A 22354-nucleotide genomic window follows, 5' to 3' on the forward strand; every position below is an offset into this window, starting at 1 on the left:
GAACTTTTTTTCTGAGACATTTTGAGCCAGATAAGACCAGTGAGTCTCACTTCTTTAGGGAGATACTTTATAACATGGTATCAATCTCCAAGCAATTATCTGTCATATTCACCAGACTTGTCTTCAAATGATACTTTATCCAAAAACAATTTCAGTTTATCAAATACAAATTTTCTTACCTTAATGATTTTAAAATGCTCCGAAGATTATTTCTGAAGAAACGTTTCAGAAATGTTTGGGTCAATGACAGTATTGTTTGGAATAAAGGAATTGGATTCCAAGATAACTGATTGTAAGGGGATCATGATCACCTGGTGTAGAAATCATAAATTTTTAGTACCTGCTCTGTCATTAACTAATCTACAGATCTGATAGCCTTATCCATTTAGAAAACAGGAAAACAGCTTCCTCTAAGCCATCATACCAGTATTTAAGGAAAAATACCCTAAAATAGATTTTTTTTTTGTCTTTTTAGGGCCACACCCATGGCATATGGAGGTTCTCAGGCTAGGGATGGAATTGGAGCTGTAGCTACCCCCCTATGCCAGAGCCACTGCAATGCCAGATTTGAGCCTCTTCTGCGACCTACACCACAGCTCATGGCAAGGCCGGATCCTTAACCCACTGAGAGAGGCCAGGGATCGAACTCGCAACCTTATGGTTCCTAGTCAGATTCGTTAACCACTGAGCCATGATGGGAACTCCCTAAAATAGAATTTATCCTTTTTTCCTTCTACCTTAACCTATGCCTTGTTATTTAAGGTGATGTTAATGAACATCATTGGCTTTATTGGACTGTCCCACAATGATGCTATGGAGATTTGTACAGCTATTTGCGCTTACACTGAAAGACTTTTGGGCTCTGAGATTTCTTGTCACTACTTTTCTTTATCTAATAATTTTGCTTCTAATGATAACAGATTGCTATTCAGTTAGGACTCTTATTCCTCCATCAATTTTAATTTGTTACTTCAATTGTCCTACTACTTGAAATCACCTGAAAACTAAGGAACTTAAGTTGGCCAAGTAACCAAGTCTTGTCAGAATTGTGTATAAAATTAAATTGCTGCTCTTTCTTATGAGTTAGCACCTGAACTTGGAGATATTCAGTCTATCGATCAGATTTTTGCCCAAGTTTGTAATAGTTGAGGTTGTTGGGTAAACAAATGCTAGATAAATGAGGTATTGTATATAAAATTTATCATTTTTTAAAAATAAATTCTCTTTCAAGTGTTTTCTTGTTATATGAAAGATGTTCTCTATTCCTTTGGAAAGTGCTTTGTGTTTAAATGTCCCCTCCATGTATATAACATAATGAAGTTGCTCATCACTAAGGGCTGAAAAATTGGAAGGAATTGCCAATTCTAATTCTGGTCTTGGTACTGATTAGGAGCAAATAACTTAATTTCTGTGTATTCTATCTTCTTTAAACTATAAAAATGGGAACCAAAAGTGTTATGCTATTTTTCTTAGTTGTGAGAAATTTTTTAAAAATACAGTAAAGCTCTTGAACATAAAATATGCTCCAAGAGCTTAGTAAAAGTCAAAATTATTTACTGCTATAGACTCAGATACAGGATTTGAAAGAGGAGCTGGAAGCTGAAAGGACTACTCGAGCCAAGGTAGAGAGGGAGAGAGCTGACCTCACCCGGGAGCTGGAAGACTTGAATGAGAGGCTGGAGGAGGCAGGAGGGGCCAGTTTGGCTCAGCTGGAGATATCTAAGAAACAGGAAACAAAATTCCAGAAGCTTCGCCAAGACATGGAAGAGGCCACACTGCACTTTGAGGCAACTTCTGCCTCTTTGAAAAAGAGACACGCAGACAGCCTGGCTGAGCTGGAGAGCCAGGTAGAAAATCTACAACAGATCAAGCAGACCCTGGAAAAAGACAAGGGTGACTTGCAGTTAGAAGTGAATGACCTCCTGACTCAGGTTGAGCAGATGACCAGAGCTAAGGTAAGGACCATTGCCAAGCCCTCCTTGAGGTTTTAGAACATGGAAGTTGGTGGTAGCAGGGGGATTTGCTAGTGAAGGATATAGTCTTGAGATTGGCTAGATCAAGTCTAATCTCAACAGTTATTGTCACATGACCATCACCTGAATGTAGCCTGACAGTGGCATCCAGTTTTATTGGACTTCCAGTCCATGTTCCTTGTGGGTCTTTCTGGTGATGATGTCATAAGTAGGCTGGAAAAGTGAAGCCACTAGCTTTTGAGTGGTGTTTCTCTCCTGAAGAACTGCTTTGAGTTGGGAGCCATCCTTAGCGTGGGTGTGGCTCAGGTATTTCAAGTCCCTCTGAACAAATGGCTTTTCAGGGAAGAAAAAACGTTTTCTCCTTCATGTCTTCTGGCATCTCTTTAAGGAGCCAACACTAAGAGAAACTTTATCACATGTTCTCTCTTCCCTGAGCCCATTAATCTCTACACTGCAAGTTCTCATCTCAAATGACTAGTATCAGATCACAGGTAAGGGCCTCCTTACCTTCTGGCAGTTGAGAGGAGGCTGGCTTGAGGTCGTGCAGAGCAAATAGCTGGTGCCAAATTCTCCTCATGAGCAGAATCTGTAGCCATCTGGGAAAGGGATGAACCAACAATAAAGCTTGATCTCCATGGATGGTGGCCAGAAAACTGTAGACTTTCTTCTGAGATGCCGAGTGGCTCCTGAAATGTTTAGCCTTAACTTACTTTAAAGACCACATTGAGTAGAAAGAAATACGACTACCCTGCTTTCCCCTCTCTTTCTCTCCACCATCCCAGCCATCCCACTTCCGATTATTTTAAAATATAAGTTTAATGAGTACTTAGGATTTCTCTTCTTCATCTCTTCCATATTCTGCATTTACTGTGGATTCTGTCTTCAACTCAGCAATGAAAATATTTTCAATCCATGCCTTGTTGGCTTCATTTTCCTTCTTTAGCCAAAGCGAGCCCTGGAAGACTGCACTCCCTCTACACTCTGTGCCTCTTCTTTATCCTCAGGAACTCTTCTGTTTCTGTACATTTTAGTGGGAAGTCATAAAATCATAAAACTGTTGATAGGTTCACCATAAATCCATACTAATTAGGTGTGAATTTTATACTTTCTAACTTCCTCTAGAATTTCATTGCTGCTGAGAAGTTCTTTAATCATCTAACTTACTTTTATTTTAGAAGAGAAACAAAATCAGACTCTAACCCTGCCTTTCTGAATTCATCCTTTTAATAAATAAGACCTATCTGAAAAGATTAAGACCATTAATTATAATTTCTCTCTTCACCTTAATAGTTATTCACTCATCCATTTCTTCCCTTCTTGTTCCAAAAAACAAAATAATCTTCCACATAACTATTATTTACCCATTTTAATTTTTTTTTTTTTTTTGTCTTTTTGTCTTTTCTAGGGCCGTACCCGCGGCATATGGAGGTTCCCAGGCTAGGGGTTGAATTGGAGCTGTAGCCGCCGGCCTACAACAGAGTCACAGCAACACAGGATCTGAGCCACATCTGCAACCTACACCACAGGTCAGGCAACACCGGATCCTTAACCCATTGAGCAAGGCCAGGGATCGAACCCGCAACCTCATGGTTCCTAGTTGGATTTGTTAACCACTGAGCCACGATGGGAACTCCATATTTGCCCATTTTAAAAACCAAAAGACTTTCCCTCACATACCAGGGATTATATTTGGAGAGAAAACCAATCTGTCCATATCTCTCTTAATCTGACTCCTTAACTAAAGAGTAATATTCTATTTATCTATTGATATATAACAAATTACCCTAAAACCTTGGCGCTTAAAACAACTATTATTCTCTCTTGGTTCTAGGGATTGACAGGTTAGCTCAGATGGCAGTTAAGGCTGGAATTGTTTTATTCACTCACATGTCTGGCTCAGGGGCTGGGATAGCTGCACAGTTGGGGGCTGTTTGGAAATCTCTCTTTTCATGGGACCTCTCCATATGGCTAGCTTGGTTTCCTCACAGCATAGCACCTGGAATCTGGACTTCTTTCATGACAATTCAGGGCACCAAAAGGAGGTATTCCAAGAGACCAAAGTAGAAGCTGCTGAGATTCTTGTGAGGTAGGCTTACAGTACTGTCTGACTCCCATCAGTGATGAGGCACAGGGGTAGGGGGGTGGATACTCTGAAGTTTGGCTCATTGAGGGGCCATTCTTGGAGACTAGCTCCCACAAGTGGGTGTAAACCTCATACCTCCTCCCTCCTTTAAGCTCTACAGTGTCTTTTATTTCCTCTGATTATCTTAAAAGTATTTCCTTAACTGGTTCTTTCGAAGTTCAGTAATGTCTCCCTTCCTTCAAATTAGCATGTCTAAAACCAAGCTCATTACCTTCTCCTGAAGCTGACACATTTCCTGGGGACATGTTTGTCCCTGGCACCCCATTTCTTCCATCACCCAGGATCTAAGCCTATAATTGATTACTTATTTCCTCTCTTGTCTTTTGCTTTCCAATTAATTATTACAGCAGATCCATTTCACACCATCTTGCAACTTTTCATTCCATTCCCATTCACATGTAGGACTTTCATTATCTTTCTTTTTGTCATGTTAGGGCCATACCCGCAGCATAAGGAGGTTCCCAAGCTGGGGTTGAATCAGAGCTGGAGCTGCTGGCTTATGCCATAGCCACAGCAATGCCAGATCTGAGCCACGTCTGCAACCTACACCACAGCTCACAGCAACGCTGGATCCTTAACCCACTGAGTGAGGCCAGGGATTGAACCTGCGTCCTCATGGATGCTAGTCAGATTTGTTTCTGCTGAGCCATGACAGGAACTCCGGACTTTCATTATCTTTTAACTGGACTCTTGCAAGGGCTTTCTAAATTATCTTTTTTTGCTTTTAGTCTTTTTTCCTTTTAGTCCTTCTTTCTATTTTATATGGTATCCATATGAACATTTTGAGATGGCTTTATTGAATCATGTCCCTGCTTCAAAGTGAACTCCAAACTTCTGCCCTTCAAGATTCGCTAGAGCCTGTGATCTGACTCCATTTGCTCTGCCAGTTTCAGATTCCATTATTTTGCTTTCTGGATCCTCCATGCAAGGATGCTTGTCTTCCACCAAATATCCATTTTTCTACCAATATGCCTTTTCCAAACTGAAGTGTCTCCATGGAATGCTCAAATTTAACTTCCTTTATTAAAATTTTATCTGTATCTGAATTCTTGTCCCCCTAGTACTGCTGCATTATATAGTCTTTTCACTTTGCTTAAATAGAAAACATTTCTAAGGCAGAAACTAGGTCTTATTTTACTCGTGTGTACTACATGCTTTCTATAATCTGTATACTCAGTTACTAGCATTAGTTTTTACACAGGCCTCTTGGGGATTCTGTGACTCACAGGTCCAATGATTTGTCCAAGGTCACAAAAATTATATAGCAGAGATGGCCCTCAGCTCCAAATCTTGTGTATATCTGTGGCTGACCACATTCTGTCACTGCCTTACATATTTCTTGGTGGGATAAATTGATTCCCTTCACTCTCATAGGCATATACATTATGCTGAACTTTATCTAGAATTGTTTACTTCATCTTTTCCTGAATTATAGTGCCAAAAATGCCAATACTCAGTGGTACAGTGGAAACTGAAACATTTTCGAAAGCACATTATGCTGACAGAGAGGCCCCGGGCAATTTAGAAGTTATAGGCAATCTCACAATTATCTTGATTATTTTGAATTCCCATTGGTTTCTGGATTTCTAGGAGGCAGCATTTTTATGCATCATTTTAAGAACTGACTTCAGGATGCATGTGCATTATTCCCTTAACCTCTTCCTGCCTGGTATCAAAATTTTGTGTCTAATCTTCAAGCTTAAATTTGAACCTCCTATCTTCAAGCTTAAATTTTGATGGTACCACCCCTTTGAATGTTCTATCCCTGTGTAGGCCACCTCCAGATAAACAATTTAATTGTCTCCTGCATATCCTGCTTATGAAAATACTTTTTCAATGGAAAACACTATAGTAGTGTTAACAGGGCCCATGATTTCTACTATTGGAAGCTCTGCCTAGGGGCAAACGCCTTTTCTGTGTGCCTGGGTGGCTGTCCTCTCTGCAGATATGCACAGACCAACTGGGCTTTACCACACAGTCTCCTCTTGAAAACTGGGCAGTCTCTGGCTCCATCACTTACATTTTCCCCACCATTGACCAAGCTGTCTTTTAGAGATCTGTGTTCTTCCCCCACCCTCAGCAAATAGGTATGTAGCAGAGTATACTGGAGGGCATACGCAGAAGTGGCATTTCTCACATCTGGCTGTGTTCCTCCTGTCCCAGTTCATGGGTCATTTATCATTGGAGTTAACATAAAATGAAGATGGTTCACATTGTCATCACATTTTTATCCAGTTTCTTCTGGGACGTAGGATTTGCAACAATTTGAGCCAACTAGGACTTTAAGGCAATCAATCCTTAACCCTTCCTTTGTTATTATTTGTTACAACAGATACTTAGAGCTCTAGTATCTAGTGCTTGACTTTTTTTTTTTTTTTTTTTTTTTTTTTTACATCTTCTCAGGCAGTTTATCAGTTCAAATCCTAAATCTAACACATACTAGCTGTGTGAATTTAGGCAAGGTATTTAGCCCCTCTGTTTTTTCATTTATAAAATTAAGCCAATCTGAGCTCTGGAGGAATATTAAGGAAAGTGAGTGTGCTGACTTTGACTGTCAAATTACTTCCTTTTCTTTTTTTTTTTTTTTTTTTTTTTTTGTCTTTTTAGGGCCGCACTCGTAGCATATGGAGGTTCCCAGGCTAGGGGTCGAATCAGAGCTATAGCAGCCAGCCTACGTCACAGCCACAGCAACATGGGATCTGAGCTGCATCTGCAACCCACACCATAGCTCACAGCAACACCAGATCCTCAACCCACTGAGCAAGGCCAGGGATGGAACCTGCAACCTCATGGTTCCTAGTCGGATTCGTTAGCCACTGAGCCACGAAGGGAACTCCTTAAATTACTTTCTGAAGTAAGAGCAAACATATTATTCAACATTCAAAATATTAGACATTACAAAATAAGACCTCTTTTTTTTTATTGCTACTGTTGCTTCTAGTAGCAAGAGGAGAGTGTGGGTAATTGAGTGTGCCTGGCATTTAACATCAGTACTCCAACCTATATGATGCTGATGACATGGCACAAAAAGCTTGTTGTTGAATCTCTGTCAGGTTTGGTTTCATAACTGTCACAAGGACTGGGTATACTGCAGAACATCTGTGAACAGAACTACATGGCATTCCTTATCAGCCTCCAAATGGGCAGAAACCAGATTTGGCTCTTCACTTGTTTGTTAACAAGTGGATAATGCTGGCCAAGTTTAAAAAAATTGAGGGTTTGGAGTTCCCATTTTGGCTCAATGGGTTAAGGACCCAGTGTTGTTTCTGTGAAGATGTGGGGTGGATCCCTAGCTTTGTTCAGTGGGTTAAGGATCCAGTGTTGCCACAAGCTGTGGAGTAGGCTGCAGATTCATGGCTGTGGTGTAGGTTGTAGCTACAGCTACAATCAGCCCCTGGCCTGGGAACTTCCATATACTGCTCGTGTGGCAGTAAAAAGAAAAAAAAAAAATGAGGGTTTGGGATTTATAAGGAACCCTTGAAATGCGACCTCTAACTAAATGTTAGTGGGTATGTTGGTCAACATCTCAGTAACATCTGCAATAATTTGAGTGCCTTAGACATTTATTAAGTGCCCCCCCCTTTTTTTCTGTCAAGCACTTCATTTGGCCTTGGGGATATAAGATGTAATCTAGGAGTCTTTCATAAGGAGTTCATAATATTCATCAGTGTAAGCTTAAAGAGAACAATCTTCAACACAGCATAGGCTCCAGCTGGAGAGCTCCAAAATACTTGCTGATTCAGAAGTTTCCCAGAGGACCAAAACTGGCATCTTCTTTGAAATGTTTCTGGTCCATAGCCATTGCTCTATCATAGAAATTAGGTCAAAATTGAAACTAGTAGACTTAAATTAGATTTCATGGTTTTTACCATTTTTTTTTTTTGGAATGCTATTGATGTGATCCTTTCTTTGTCATCATCTTCTATTTCCATAGCACTCTTTCTTTATAGAGACAAAAGTCTCATGGGGTTATCATATAAAATGAGATTTAACACATATAAAACACAAAAACAGCTATGTAAAATTGATAGAACCATGGATCTATATAGTACCATCAAGTGTCATTTTATGACTTCTGATATATTAATAATAAGAATGCAGAGTTCCCACTGTGGCTCAGGGGTTAAGAAGCCAACATAGTGTCCATGAGGATGAGGGTTTGATCCCTGGCCTCACTCAGTGGGTTAAGGATCCTGCACTGCTGCAAGCTGCAGCATAGATTTTAGATGCATCTCAGATCCCTTGTTGCTATGACTGTGTTGTAAGCTGGCAACTGCAGCTGATTTGACCCCTAGCCTGGGAACTTCCATATGCCTCAGGTGTAGCCCTACCAAAAAAAAAAAAAAGGAATGAAGATTACAGCTAGGCAAAGAGGATAGCACCATCTTACACTTGGCAGCTCTTTGTCCTAAAGATATTGGGCTTCAAAGTCATTGGCATAGCTTCCAGAGTTTGGCAAGAATCTGATGATTAGTTACCTAAATCAAGTAGAAGCACAAAGGCCAAATGGCATGTCATTTTCTTCAAACATGAACAACTAATTCTGAGAAGTTGGGGTTTGGGATTGAAACACTAACTCATGAGCCTGCAGCCTTAGGGATTGGGAGGGTTCAGTTTTGACAGTTTAATTCTGCTATTATGCAGAATCAGCTCAGATCCACCTGCTTTCTCCTGTCCTTCTTGGTCAGCCCTTTGCATTTCCTTCCTTCCTCTCCTATCCTCTTGTATCTTTCCCTTCCCTCTGAAATGACTTCCTTGATACTGGAGCTCCTAGTATATGCTAGACACTATTCTAGGCACTGGGGGTATAATCTGTGATTAGATGGACTCTCTACTGTCATGAAACTTATATTCTAGCAGGAAATAAATATGGTTAAATATATAATATACTGTCACAAATTATGAATATGTATTTCATCAGTATTTGAGACATTTCCTTTTTTCAGAAAAGTAAAGAATTCTAGAAGGGGATCTAAATACCCAGAGAGCTGGGTTTCTCCTTTATCACATAAGATCTGAAAAATTTGGCCTCTTAGGGGGCCCAGTCTATTGTACTTACTTAAATTAGAAAATGTGGTTTCCCAGTGCTGGCTGTGGCTTTCAGGGCAGAGCAGAGAACAGTGGTCCCAGGAACCACCCCTATCCTCCTTCCTTATCCAGTTAATTCAGCACGGCTTCTATAAATCATGTCCAACCTCTTCTTCTCAACTCACAGGCTAATGCTGAGAAGCTCTGTGGTCTACATGAAGAACGCTTGAATGAAGCAAATGCAAAACTAGATGAGGTGACTCAGTTGGCAAATGACCTGACAGCACAGAAGGCAAAGCTACGGAATGAGAATGGTGAGGAAACGTTCCGTGCTGCTTTACTTCTCTGTCCCCATCCCAGCAGACTGCTGCACAGACTGCTGAGATGATGAACACTTCACTGAGCCAGAGGGGCAGTTAACGATTCCAGGGGAGGAATGAGGTCCTGGATGTACCCTCATCCACAGACTTGTCTTACCTTGGAAGTATCACCCCTGTGCCACTTTGGGAGGCCCTGCCCAGCTCTTTTTCATGAAGGAGAAAAGCAATGTGCAGTTGGCTGAAGCCACTCTCAAGATCAAAAAAGGGTAGGGCCTATCCACGCAGTCTACAAGACATGCCTCTTTATCACATCTACCTCACTGAAATAGGCATTGTTTCTAATTTTATATAGTGAACCCACACCTCTTTTTTTACACTCAGTAAAAGCCATAGTCAATACAATAGCTTGCAGGGGCCACATGATTGAGCCCCATTATCTCTCTGACCACTTCTGTTTTCCCTTTTCTTATTCTGCTTTGGTTACCTTACCCTCTTTGCTGTGTTTTGGACATACCAAGCACACTCCCACCCTAGAGTGCTTCCCTATTTCCTCTACCTAAAATGTCCAATTAATTCTGCAAAGATTTGAAAATGAGGGTTAGTCAAACAGATAACTAGGGGAAGTCAGGATAGCCCTTTTTGAGAAGGTGACATCTGAGTGTTCTCAACTGGTTTTCTCCATGTGCTTCTATTTTCATAGAATTTAATATCTTCAAGGAAGCTTCATGCTTGACATAATAAATAAGTTTGTCTTGTCTCCATGTGCCAGAATGCAATTTGCACGAGGGCAGGGGTCTTTGTTTTGCTCACTGATAATCTGTCAATCCTCTAGAACAATACCTGACACCTATTGGAGATGGGCAAACATTTGATAAATTACAATTGAACAATGTTTCATGGCTTATTCTCAATATCAACCACTATTATTAGGGGGTTTTCTTTTCTATCTTTCACATGGTGGCAATCTGTTTGGGTTTTTTCTTTTTCATTGTGTCAAGAACTTTTTCGTATCTTGCATACCAATTTATAACAGCATTTCTAATCCATCAAGTAGATAGACAGTGGTTTACTTCACCTGGCCCTGTAACTTGTTTCTCTGCTATGAACAGCATGTGGCTAGCTGTTTGTCTGTAATTAGAATTACTTTTAGTAATATACTCCCAGGTATAAAATTCATAGATCAATGAAAATAAACAGTGTGTTCTTGATGCCCAGAGGCACTCATTTTCAAAAGAGAGATGAAGGCCATTTGGACTGTAGAACCAGCCTCCAGCCATGGACACCTCTGTTTCTAGACACAATAGCTAAACTCAAAGCTAAATGAAAAGAAACTGGCAGAACTACAAATCTGGAAATCTAGAAGAGGAAAGTGTTTTGAGTTCTAGCAGGGGCACTAAGTAAGACTCCACTCTTCTTATGCTGGGGACAGGGTGTGTGACACTTGTCTTCATTATGGAACCCCCCCATCTGATGTTCTGTGCCATTTAGGACGGAGTCTGCTTGGGGACTGTGAAGTCCAGAGACAGGCTGGAGAATACCTGTGTGTCTGTCCCTGAAGGAAATTCTGTATACAATTTGCTTGATAGGCATTGCCTATCTCCCCTTACTTACTGGCATTAATTTTCTACTCAGTTTTTGATGAGGAAATTGGTGGCGAGTGAAATGAAAGTGGATCTGACATGATAATTCTGCTTAGGATGCAGGACCTTTTACTTCCTCTTTTAATTCTTCACTTTATCTTTTCGGCTTTTGTATGAATTGCATTTTAAGTATATACCTATCCAAACCTCCCCTCCTCTCACTAGGTCTATGTTCCAGGGTTTTTTTTTTTTTTTTTTTTTTTTTTTTTTGCTACTATCACCAAATATCCTTTCTCTAGCCCTGGCCTGTCCGCTGATTATACTCTGCTTTCAAAGAAGGCCAGTAGTAAATGCGTCAACTGAGCCATGTTAAGTGAGTCCTAGTTCTATAAAATATGTGATATGTTAGTTCCATCTCCCTAATGGATTGGCATTTCCTCGGAATACTTTAAAATATGATGTTGTCACCCAGAGCTTCTAGAGTTTCTCAAAGTTTAGTTTATGGAATCCCAGTGATCATCAAGAAGACTCTTTTAGGGGACCTAAGAGGTTAGATGCTAATACTAAGATGCTATTTTCTTTTTAAATTCTTTTGCCTCTGTTATTGATGGTGCAAAAGCAATCATGATTTAAAACTGGTGGAGCCTATCACAAAGCAAGGCAGTAGCACCACACTGTACTATTAATCATTGTATCCATTGACACATATTCACAGTTTTTTTTTTTGTCTCTTTTACCTAAGAAATGTCCTTAATGAAATAGTGAAAATTAATTACTATATCTCAACTCCAAGTACATATCTTTTTAATATTCTGTGTGACAAAACAAAAAGTATGCATAAAACACTTCTGTTTCATACTGAAGTAGGATGTGTGATTGTTTAAGTTCTGAGCTGAACTAGCAGGTTTTTTGGTTTTTTTTAGGGAGTATCATATTGACTTGAAAGAACATTTGACAAACTATGCTTATTCAGACTTAGATATTTGGCAGATATTTTCTCAAAAATGAACAAGGGAGCCTGTAACTATGAGGAAAACAACTGACAATATTTGTTGACAGTAATAAAGTGGCACTTTTAGGTAAAAATTAGATTTCAGAAAATATGTATATGCATATATGCCATCATGGCCTTGACAGCTCTCAATTCTTGAAGACCTTTTTTTTTCTTTTTTCTTTTTCATTGAAGTGTAGTTGACATACAACATAATAATTCAACATTTGATGCATATTACATATTGATCACCACAGTAAGTCTAGTAACCATCTGTCACCATACAAAGTTATTTTGATACCACTGAGTGTATTCCTTATACTGTACATCATATCCTCATGACTTATTTATTTTATAACTGCCAAGTTTTTAACCTTTAATCTTCTTCACCTGTTTCACCTAATCCCCCACCCACTTCCCTTCTGGCAACAATCAGTTTGTTCTCTGTATCTATGCTTCTGTTTCTGTATTGTTTTGTTTGTTCATTTGGTTTATTTTTTAGATTCCACATTAAGTGAAATTATTTGATATTTGTCTTTGACTTTATTTAGCATAATACCCTCTAGGTCCATCTATGTTTTTGCAGATTTCACAATTTCATTGTTTTTCATGGCCTGAGTAATATTCTATTGTGCATATATATATATTTTGTCTTTTGTCTTTTCAGGGCTGCACCCCGCAGCATATGGAGGTTCCCAGGCTAGGGGTTGAATTGGAGCTGTAACTGCCGGCCTATGCCAGAGCCACAGCAATGCCAGATCCAAGCTGCATCTGCGACCTACACCACAGCTCACAGCAATGCCAGATCCTTAACCCACTGAGCGAGGCCAAGGATCGAACCCACACCTCATGGTTCCTAGTCAGATTTGTTTCCACTGTACCAAGACCAGAACTCCCTATTGTGCCTATATATTGAAAGACATTTAGGTTCCTTCATATCATGGCTATTATAAATTACACAGCTATGAATGTAGGAGTGCACTTATCTTTTCAAATCAGTGTTTTCATTTTCTTTCAGTAAATATCCAGAGGTGGAACAGATGAGTTGTATAGATGTTTCAAGAACATTTTAGGGAACCACAATGTTTTCCATAGTGGTTGCACCAATTTCCAATCCCATCAACAGTGCACGAGGGCTCCCTTTTCTCCACTTCCTCACCAACACTTGCTATTTGTTGTCTTCTTGATAAAACTATTCTGGCAGGTATGAAGTGATAATCTCATTGTGCTTTTGATTTGCATTTCCCTGGTGATGACCAATGTTGAATATCTTCTCAAGTGTCTGTTGGCCATCTGTATGTCTTCCTTGGGAAAAAAAAATGTTTATTTAAGTCCTCTGCTCATTTTTATTTATTTTTCTATTTTATTTTATTTTATTTTGTCTTTTTGCCATTTCTTGTGCTCCTGTGGCATATGGAGGTTCCCAGGCTAGGAGTTGAATTGAGCTGTAGCCACCAGCCTACGCCAGAGCCATAGCAATGCAGGATCCGAGCCGCGTCTGCAACCTACACCACAGCTCACCGCAACACCAGATCCTTAACCCACTGAGCAAGGCCAAGGATCACACCCGCAACCTCATAGTTCCTAGTCAGATTCGTTAACCACTGAGCCACAACGGGAACTCCCCCTCTGCTCATTTTTAAATCAAATTGTTTGTTTTGTCACATTGTATGAATTCTTTGTCCTTTTGGATATTAAATCCTTGTCATATATATCATTTGCAAATATCTTCTCCCATTCAGTAGGTTGTCTTTTCATTTTGTTGATGGTTTCCTGTACTGTGCAAAGCTTCTTAGTTTGATTAGGTCCCATTAGTTTATTTTTGTCTTTGTTTCCCTTGCCTGAGAAAACAGATCCAAAAATACTACTGAGACCTATGTGAAAAATATAGTCATATTTTGTTCTAGGAATTACATAGTTTCAAATCTTACATTAAATATTTAATTCATCTTGAATTTATTTTTGTGTGTGGTGAGAAAATAGTCCACTTTGATTCTTGCGAATTTAATTTCCAGATTTCCCAACACCATTTATTGAAGACTGTATTTTCCCCACTGTATGTTCTTGGCTCCTTAGTTGTAAATTAATTGCCCATTTAAGTGTGGATTTGTTTCTGGGCTCTCTGTTCTATTCTATTGATCTGTGTCTGTCTTTGTGCCAGTCTCAAAGTTTTTATTACTGTAGCTTTGTAGTATAGTTTGAAATCAGGGAGTGTGATACCTCTAGCTTTATTCTTCTTTCTCATGATTTGTTTGGCTATTCTGGGTCATTTGTGATTTCATAAAAACTTTAGGGCTATTTGTTTAGTTTTATGAAAAATGCCAAAAATGTATTTTGATAGCAGTTGCACTGAATCTGTATATTGCTTTGGGTAATAACATTTTAATAATATTAATTGTTCCACTCTATGAACACAGAATATCTTTCCATTTTCTTGTATCTTCAATTTCTTTCATCAATGTCTTGGAGTTTTCCAAGTACAGGTCTTTTACCTCCTTGGTTAAATTTAATGCTAGGTCTTTTATTCTTTTGATGCAATTATAAACAGAATTGTTTCCTTCATTTCTCTTTCTCATAGTTTTAGTGTACAGAAATGCAGCTGATTCTGTGTATTGATTTTGTATCCTGCAATTTTACTGAAGTCATTCATTCTAATTTTTTTTAATGGAATCTTTAGGATCTTCTATGTATAGCATCATATCTGCAAACAGTGACAGTTTTATCTCTTCCTTTCTAATTTAAATGAGTTTTATCTCTCTTTCTTGTCTGATTGCTGTGGCTATGACTTCTAGTGCTGTGTAGAATAAAAGCAACAAGAATGGACATCCTTCTCTCGTTCCTATTTTTGAGGGTTTTCACCATTGAGTATTATGTTAGGCATGGTTTTATCAAGTATGGTCTTTTTTTTTTTTTTTTAGACTTTTGTTATAGTGGATTATACTGACTGACTTTTAAAAAATTTTTTATTATGATTGATTTACAATGTTCTGTCAATTACTGCTATACAGCAAAGTGACCCAGTCATACATATATATACATCCCTTTTCTCACATTATCCTCCATCATGTTCCATCACAAGTGATTAGATATATAGTTCCCTGTGCTGTACAGCAGGATCTCATTGCCCATCTACTCCAAATGTAAGAGTTTTCATCTACTAACCCCAGACTCCCAGTCTATCCCACTCCCTATCCCTTCCTCCAGACAAACACGAGTGTGTCCTACATATCCATGATCTTTTCTACTTTTTTTTTTTATACTTTTTTTTGAATTTTTTTTTGTCTTTTTGCCATTTTCTTGGGCCACTCTCACTGCATATGGAGGTTCCCAGGCTAGGGGTTCAATCAGAGCTGTAGCCGCTGGTCTACACCAGAGCCACAGCAACGTGGGATCTGAGCCGCGTCGGCAACCTACACCACAGCTCACGGCAACGCCGGATCCTTAACCCACTGAGCAAGCCCAGGGATCGAACCTGCAACCTCATGGTTCCTAGTCGGATTCGTTAACCACTGCCCCACAACGGGAACTCCTTTTCTGTTTTATAGATAGATCATTTGTGCCATATTTTAGAGACCACATATAAGTGATATCATATGGTGTCTTTCTTTTCTGACTTCCTCACTCAGTATGAGAGTCTCTAGTTCCATCCACATTGCTGCACATGGCATTATTTTGTTCTTTTTTATGGCTGAGTAGTATTCCATTATATATATGTACCACATCTTCCTAAACCGTTCATCCATCAATGGGCATTTAGGTTGTTTCCATGTCTTGGCTATTTTGAATGGTGCTGAGATGAACATATGGGTGCATGTATCTTTTTCAAGGAAAGTTTTGTCTGGATATATGCCCAGGAGTGGGAATGCTGGGTCATATGGTAATTCTATATTTAGTTTTCTGAGGTATTTCCATACTTTTTTCCATAGTGGTTGTAGCAATTTACATTCCTACCAACAATGTAGGAGGGTTCCCTTTTCTCCTCATCCTCTCCAGCATTTATTATTTGTTGATTTGTTAATGATGGCCATTCTAACTGGTGTGAGGTGGTACCTCATTGTAGTTTTGATTTGCATTTCTCTAATAATTAATGATGTTGAGCATTTTTTCATGTGCCTGCTGGCCATCTGTATGTTTTCTTTGGTGAAATGTCTATTTAGGTTTTCTGCCCATTTTTCAGTTGGACTGTTTGTTTTGCTGTATGAGTTGTATGTAAATTTTGGAGATTAAACCTTTGTTGGTTAAGTCATTTGCAAAAATTGTCTCATATTCTGTGTGTTGTCTTTTCACTTTTTTAATCGTTTCATTTGCTGTGCAGAAGCTTTTGAGTTTAATTAGATGTCATTAGTTTATTCACATCTTTATTGTCTTTATTCTAGGATGTGGATCAAATAAGATATTGATGTGATTTATGTCAAAGAGTGTTATACCTATGTTTTCCTCTAGGAGTTTTATAGTATCTGGCCTTACATTTAGGTCTTTAGTCCATTTTAAGTTTATTTTTGTATATGGTATTAGACAGTGTTCTAATTTCATTCTCTTATATGCAGTTGTCCAGTTTTCTCAGCACCATTTATTGAAGAGACTACCTTTCCTCCACTGTGTGCTCTTGCCTCCTTTTTCATAGATTAATTGACCATAGGTGCTTGGGTTTATTTCTGGGCTTTCTATCCTGTTCCATTGATCCATATTTCTGTTTTTGTGCTGGTACCATACCATTTTTATGACTGTAGTTTTGTAGTAGAGTCTGAAGTCAGGGAACCTGATTCCTCCAGTTCAATTTTTTCTTTTCAATATTGCTTTGGCTATTCTAGGTCTTTTGTGTTTCCATGCAAATTTTAAAAAATTTTGTTATTGTTCTGTAAAGAATGTCATTGGTGATTTGATAGGGATTTCATTGAATCTGTAGATTGCCTTAGGTAGTATTGTCTTATTATTTTGAGGTATGTTCCCTTTATATATTCTCTGTCTGTCTTTCTCTCTCTTCTCCTTCTGGGACCCCTAAGGCAAATTTTAGTATGCCTGATGTTGTCCCAGAGGTCCTGTAAACTAATCTCATTTTAAAAAATTCTTGTTTCTTTTTACTATTCTGATTGGGTGATTTCCAATGCCTCATCTGTCAGATCATTTATCTGTTTGTTCTTCTGCATCTTTTAATATGTAGTTGATTCATTTAGTGTGTTTTCATTTCAGTTATTGTAATCTTCAATTCTGATTGGTTCTTTTTAATATTTTCTATATTTTTGTTGAAGTTATCACTTCCTGTCCTGAGTTTGGTAAGCCTCTTTGTGAGTATTACTTTGAACTCTTTCCCGATAAATTGCTTATCTCCATTTTAATTCCTTTTCTGGAGTTTTGTCTTGTCCTTTCATTTGGAAAGTGTTCCTTTGTCTCCTCATTTAACCTTTGTGTTTGTTTCTATGTATTAGGTAGATCAGCTCCATTTCCCAGTCTTGAAAGAGTAGCCTTATGTGGAAGGTGTTCTATGGTACTCAGTAGCCCATGGTCATCAGAGCCAGTTTTTCCAAGGGTTTCCCCCCTTTGGGCTGCATATGCCCTCCTGTTGTGGCTGGGCCACAATTGCTGTGGTCACACTAGTGGTGGAGACTGGCCCCAGACCCAGCTGGTTGCATAGCTTGCTTGTGATTGTTGTGGGTGTGCTGTGGGCAGAGCTGAAGTGCAAATGGGTGCTCCTTTGATGGGGGTGTTGGTGCTGGCCAAGGTGGCGCACCAGCTTAAATGGGGTAAGAGCCATTTTGTAAGGGCACCAGTGCCAGCTTGCACCACCTGCCTTGTGGGGAGATCATGTAGTGGCTTTTGAGGGACCTAGGGGAATGTTGGGATAGGGTACACTGTTAGCTAGGTTGATTGAAAGTGACAGAAATGGTGCCCATCAGCCCTGAGCCAACTAGGTGGCAGAAAAGTTAAAAATAAATAAAAAGGTGTTCACAAGTGTTTCTATCACTGGAGACAATTCCACCAGATCCCTGCCCCTCCAGCATATATTCTGATACTAGCCAAAGAATCTCCTTCTTCTTCTTCTTTTTTTTTTTTTTTTTTTTTTTGGTCTTTTTAGGGCCGCACCTGCAAGGTATGGAGGTTTCTTCTAGGCTAGGGGTCAAATCAGAGCTGTAGCTGCTGGTCTATGCCACAGCCACAGCAAGGCCAGATCCTAGCCACATCTGCAACCTACACCACAGCTCATGGCCGATCCTTAACTCACTGAGTGATGCCAGGAATTGAACCCACATCCTCATGGATATTACTTGGGTTTGCTACTCCTGAATGTCCTTCTTATATGAGCCAGGTGCTTTTCAAGCTGTTGCCTCTACACTAGGACTTGGAGCAAGTGAGTTTGTGTATGAACCCTTCAAGAGCAGTGCCTCAGTTTTCCACAGACTTCTACCTCTCCTGGTCCTAAGCCCTTCTGATTTTCAAAACCAGACCTAGTGCAAGTACTCTGGGCTTGCCTGATATAGGGCTTGGAACCCTCGCTCCCCAATGGGGACCTTCTCAGTTGTGCTATCCCTCCTGCTCAGTAGTTGCATAGCAGGGATGGGGTTCTGACTAGACCATGTCTCTGCCCTTCTTAACCATCCACATATGGCCTTTTCTTTATATCCTTAGTTGTAGAAAATCTGTTCTGCTAGTCTTCACGTCATTCTCAAAGATAGTTTTTCTATATGTGGTTATAGTTTTAGTATGTGCGTGGAAGGAAGTGAGCTCAGGATCTTCCTACTTCCCCATCTTTATCTGAACCTCAAAAGCTTTTCTTATGAGATAAGTGGTGATGTCAACAGATCTGATTTTCTATATTGTGTAATGCAACATGTTAACATTTGCAAGATCTATATAATTCAGTAAACACATACTTTTCAAATCACTGCTTGATGTTACAAAATCATGTGTGGGTAAAAGATGCATTCAAAGTTTAAGATAGATCCATGAATTTTAATGTAACAAAATAAATTTCATTTATAGGGTTTATACTATTAACCCTCAAGTAACTTCTATTTATTGAATTTTGGTGTAATATCAAATAATAGTCACAATTATCTGAAAAGATGATGAAAATACATCTCCCTTTTCTTGCTTTTCCTTTTCTTTTTTTGCTTTTTAGGGCTGCACCCATGGCATATGAAGGTTCCCAGGCCAGGGGTCAAATCAGAGCTACAGCTGCCGGCCTACACCACAGCCATGGCAATGCAGGATCTGAGCCGTGTCTGTGACCTACACCACAGCTTATGGCAATGCTGGATCCTTAACCCACTGAGCGAGGCCAAGGATTGAACCCAAAACCTCATGATTCCTAGTCGGATTCATTCCCGCTGCACAACATCAGGAACTCCACATCTCCCTTTTCTAACTACTTATCTGGAGAGGCTGGATTTCTTCAGCCAGCTGACTTTTATTAAGACAGAGTTGGATTCTTCAACCAGCTGACTTTTATTAAGACAGAGTTTTTTTGGAGTACCAATTGTGGTTCAGTTAGAGTCTGACTAGTATCTATGAGGATTCAAGTTTTATCCCTGGCCTCAATCAATGGGTTAAGGATCTGTCATTGCCGTGAGCTGTGGTCTAGGTTGCAGGCATGACTCAGTTCCTGCATTGCTGTGGCTGTGGTGTAGGCTGGGAGCTTCAGCTCTGATGCAAGCCCTAGCCTGGGAACTTGCAAACACTGCATGTGCAGCCCTAAAAAAAAGCAAAGAAAAAAAAGACTGAGATTTTTAAAAAATGTAAAACAAACTGATTTTTCTCATTTTTTGTGGTTTTGGAAAATATAATTTCTCCCTCTAAAGAACTGTTGATTCTATTAACATGTCATTAAAATTTATTATTGGAGTTCCTGTCATGGCTCAGCAGTAATGAACCCAACTAGTATCCATGAGGCTGCAAGTTCAATCCCTGGCCTTGCTCATTGGGTTAAGGATCCAGCATTGCCATGAGCTGTGGTGTATGTCACAGACACAGCTCAGATCCTGAGTTGCTGTGGCTGTGGTGTAGTGTGGCAGCTACAGCTCTGATTCAACCGCTAGCCTGGGAACTTCCATTTGCCAAAGGTGCAGCCCTAAAAAGACAAAAAAAAAAACAAAAAAAAAAACCCAGAATTTTATTATTACTTTAAAGTGAGTAAATACATATCTTAAATTTCTCTTTGAATTTCTAATACACTATCTACTGATATAAAACTCATAGAAGCAAAATCTCTGTGGAGTCCTCAATAATTTTTATAAAGTGTTTCTGAGACCAAAAAGTTTGGGAATTGCTGTTTTAGCCCAAACATATATTTTCTTATAATGTTGTGTTTTAGAACTTGTTTGTAGCAAGAAGGGTTGGAATTATAAGTATTTGGGGCTTTTATTGTTGCACTAATTGCATAATAGAAGTAACTGCCTTTGCTAAGGGTTGGTTCTGCTTTAGTACCAATGGTATTTCTCATCTATTGATGAAAGAAGCAGGAAGGGTAGACTAGAGTGAAATAAAATTTACCCCTCTCTCAGTCACATTCTTTAGCATTTAATGACAATTTCTAATATTTATTTAGCAATTCAGTCTACAGAATACGTTAATACTCATTTAATTTTTTAACAACCCTTCATTGTTATCTTCAATTTACAAAGCAGGCAAAGAATTTGTAATTATCTAAAAATTATATGGAACAGGGGGGCCTGGCATTGAAGAAAGAATGCGTTCTTCAGGATTAAGAGCTTGACTTGAATTTATGTCCATCAGTTACTAGCTAGGGAGGTTTGTGTCTCAATCACATTTAAGTTACCATGTTTTCCCTTCTGAAAAATGGATACTATAATACCTCCATTATCAATAGTTATGAGACTTAAACTAGATAATATACATAAAGTCCTTATTTCATGGAAGATCCTCAGTGCACGTAGCTAATATTATCTCTTCTCTCCTTGTACTTAACTATTAAAAGTCAGTTCTTTTTTAGGGCTCTCTTGTGAGTTCTGGAAAAAATCATTGCCATCGTTTTGCTGAAAACTGGATTGTCAGACTCTTTATAAATCAAAAATACGTGGATCATTTCAGTTACTCTTACATTCAACAAGTGACATGGGGGAGGCAGTAGGTGAGGAAGAAAACCGAGATTAACTGATCTTATGAAATCTTTCTGTAGGTGAATTCCTTAAAAGGCTGGAAGAAAAAGAAGCTCTGATAAACCAACTTTCCAGGGAGAAGAGCACCTTCACTCTGCAGATTCAAGACCTGAGAGGGCAATTGGCAGAGGGGACCAAAGTAATGCATCTATTATTTCTTACCAGGAGCTTGACTGTATGTTAAAGAAAAATAATGCTTGCTGGTCAGCCCCACTGTCTTCTCATATGAAAGAAAAAAGGGAAAAAGTTCCCTAGAAGTTAGGGGAAAAAAAGATGTGTTGGGTCTTGTATGTGCCAGGAAGGACCCTGATCATTGAAGGATCATCCTCAACAATTCAAATTGCTTCTGTACTTTGTCAGATTTAGAGCAAGTGAAGTATGCATTGCCATTCTGCATTATTACTTGAACAGAAATTCAGCAAAGTTCTTTATGGATCTTTGATTCTGAGGTGCACAAAGAAGTGAAATTAAATAAAAGACCAGGATAAAATTAATGGGGCTGGATTAGCTCAACATTACTTTTAAATTGTCAGTAAATTATAGATATTAATCATTATTAGTCATTTCTTCCCAAGAGAATGCATAATACTGCTAGTAGGTGACCCCAGTGAAAGTGGTTCTTTAAGGTTAAAGCACAGTGACTCACATGAGAGGATGGATTCTTTGAGCCTTGGTAGTCAAGTCAATTCTTAGTTCATATCCAAGGCATCTTCTTATAGAGACCCCAAAGTACCTTCCTTCACCATAATCTCACTGCAAAGGCATTTACTCTTCGAGTGCAAGTCATTAAGTCTTCAGAGCTCTGTGTTTAAATATTTTATTTTATTCCCTCCACTCTCCTTACTTTCTAGATTATATGTACGTTTAAAAATTACCACCATAATTTGTGCATCAGACAGATGCTAGATGCTTCTCTCATGTTATCTCAACCATCATATATAAATCATATGAAAGAGGAAGAATTGTATCTTTTACATGAAGTCACCAAGGCTCTGAGAAAACCGATAACTCGTCTAAGGTCATCCAGCTAGTAGTAGATTGTAAAGGAATTTTAGCAGGTAGTGAAGTGATTAGATTTATAGTTTAGAAGATCTTTGGCTGACTTCCCAGTAGCTTCCAACTGGCACACAAGGCCCCCTTGCTCTGTGCAGCTTCCTTCTGTGACCCTACTTCTCCCAGCTGCTCCCCTCATTTCCTCTCCTCCAG

At 39.1% G+C, this 22354-nt stretch overlaps 1 protein-coding gene across 3 annotated transcripts in view; it reads left to right on the forward strand.

Moving 5' to 3' along the window:
- MYH15 (myosin heavy chain 15) overlaps positions 1 to 22354 on the forward strand; it is a 179610-nt gene that overhangs the window by 108905 nt on the left and 48351 nt on the right. For all 3 annotated transcript variants that reach the window (XM_084991405.1, XM_084991406.1, XM_084991407.1), the window contains 3 exons: positions 1566 to 1955; positions 9332 to 9458; positions 21169 to 21287. In XM_084991405.1, coding sequence (XP_084847531.1) covers positions 1566 to 1955; positions 9332 to 9458; positions 21169 to 21287 — 636 coding nt within the window. The remainder of the gene's footprint in view (positions 1 to 1565; positions 1956 to 9331; positions 9459 to 21168; positions 21288 to 22354) is intronic.

This window comes from Sus scrofa, chromosome 13 (genome assembly GCF_054392235.1).
Source record: "Sus scrofa isolate SSC_HxYL_T2T_F1_AM1 chromosome 13, Sscrofa_HxYL_maternal_Yorkshire_Landrace_v2.0, whole genome shotgun sequence".
NCBI lineage: Eukaryota > Metazoa > Chordata > Mammalia > Artiodactyla > Suidae > Sus > Sus scrofa.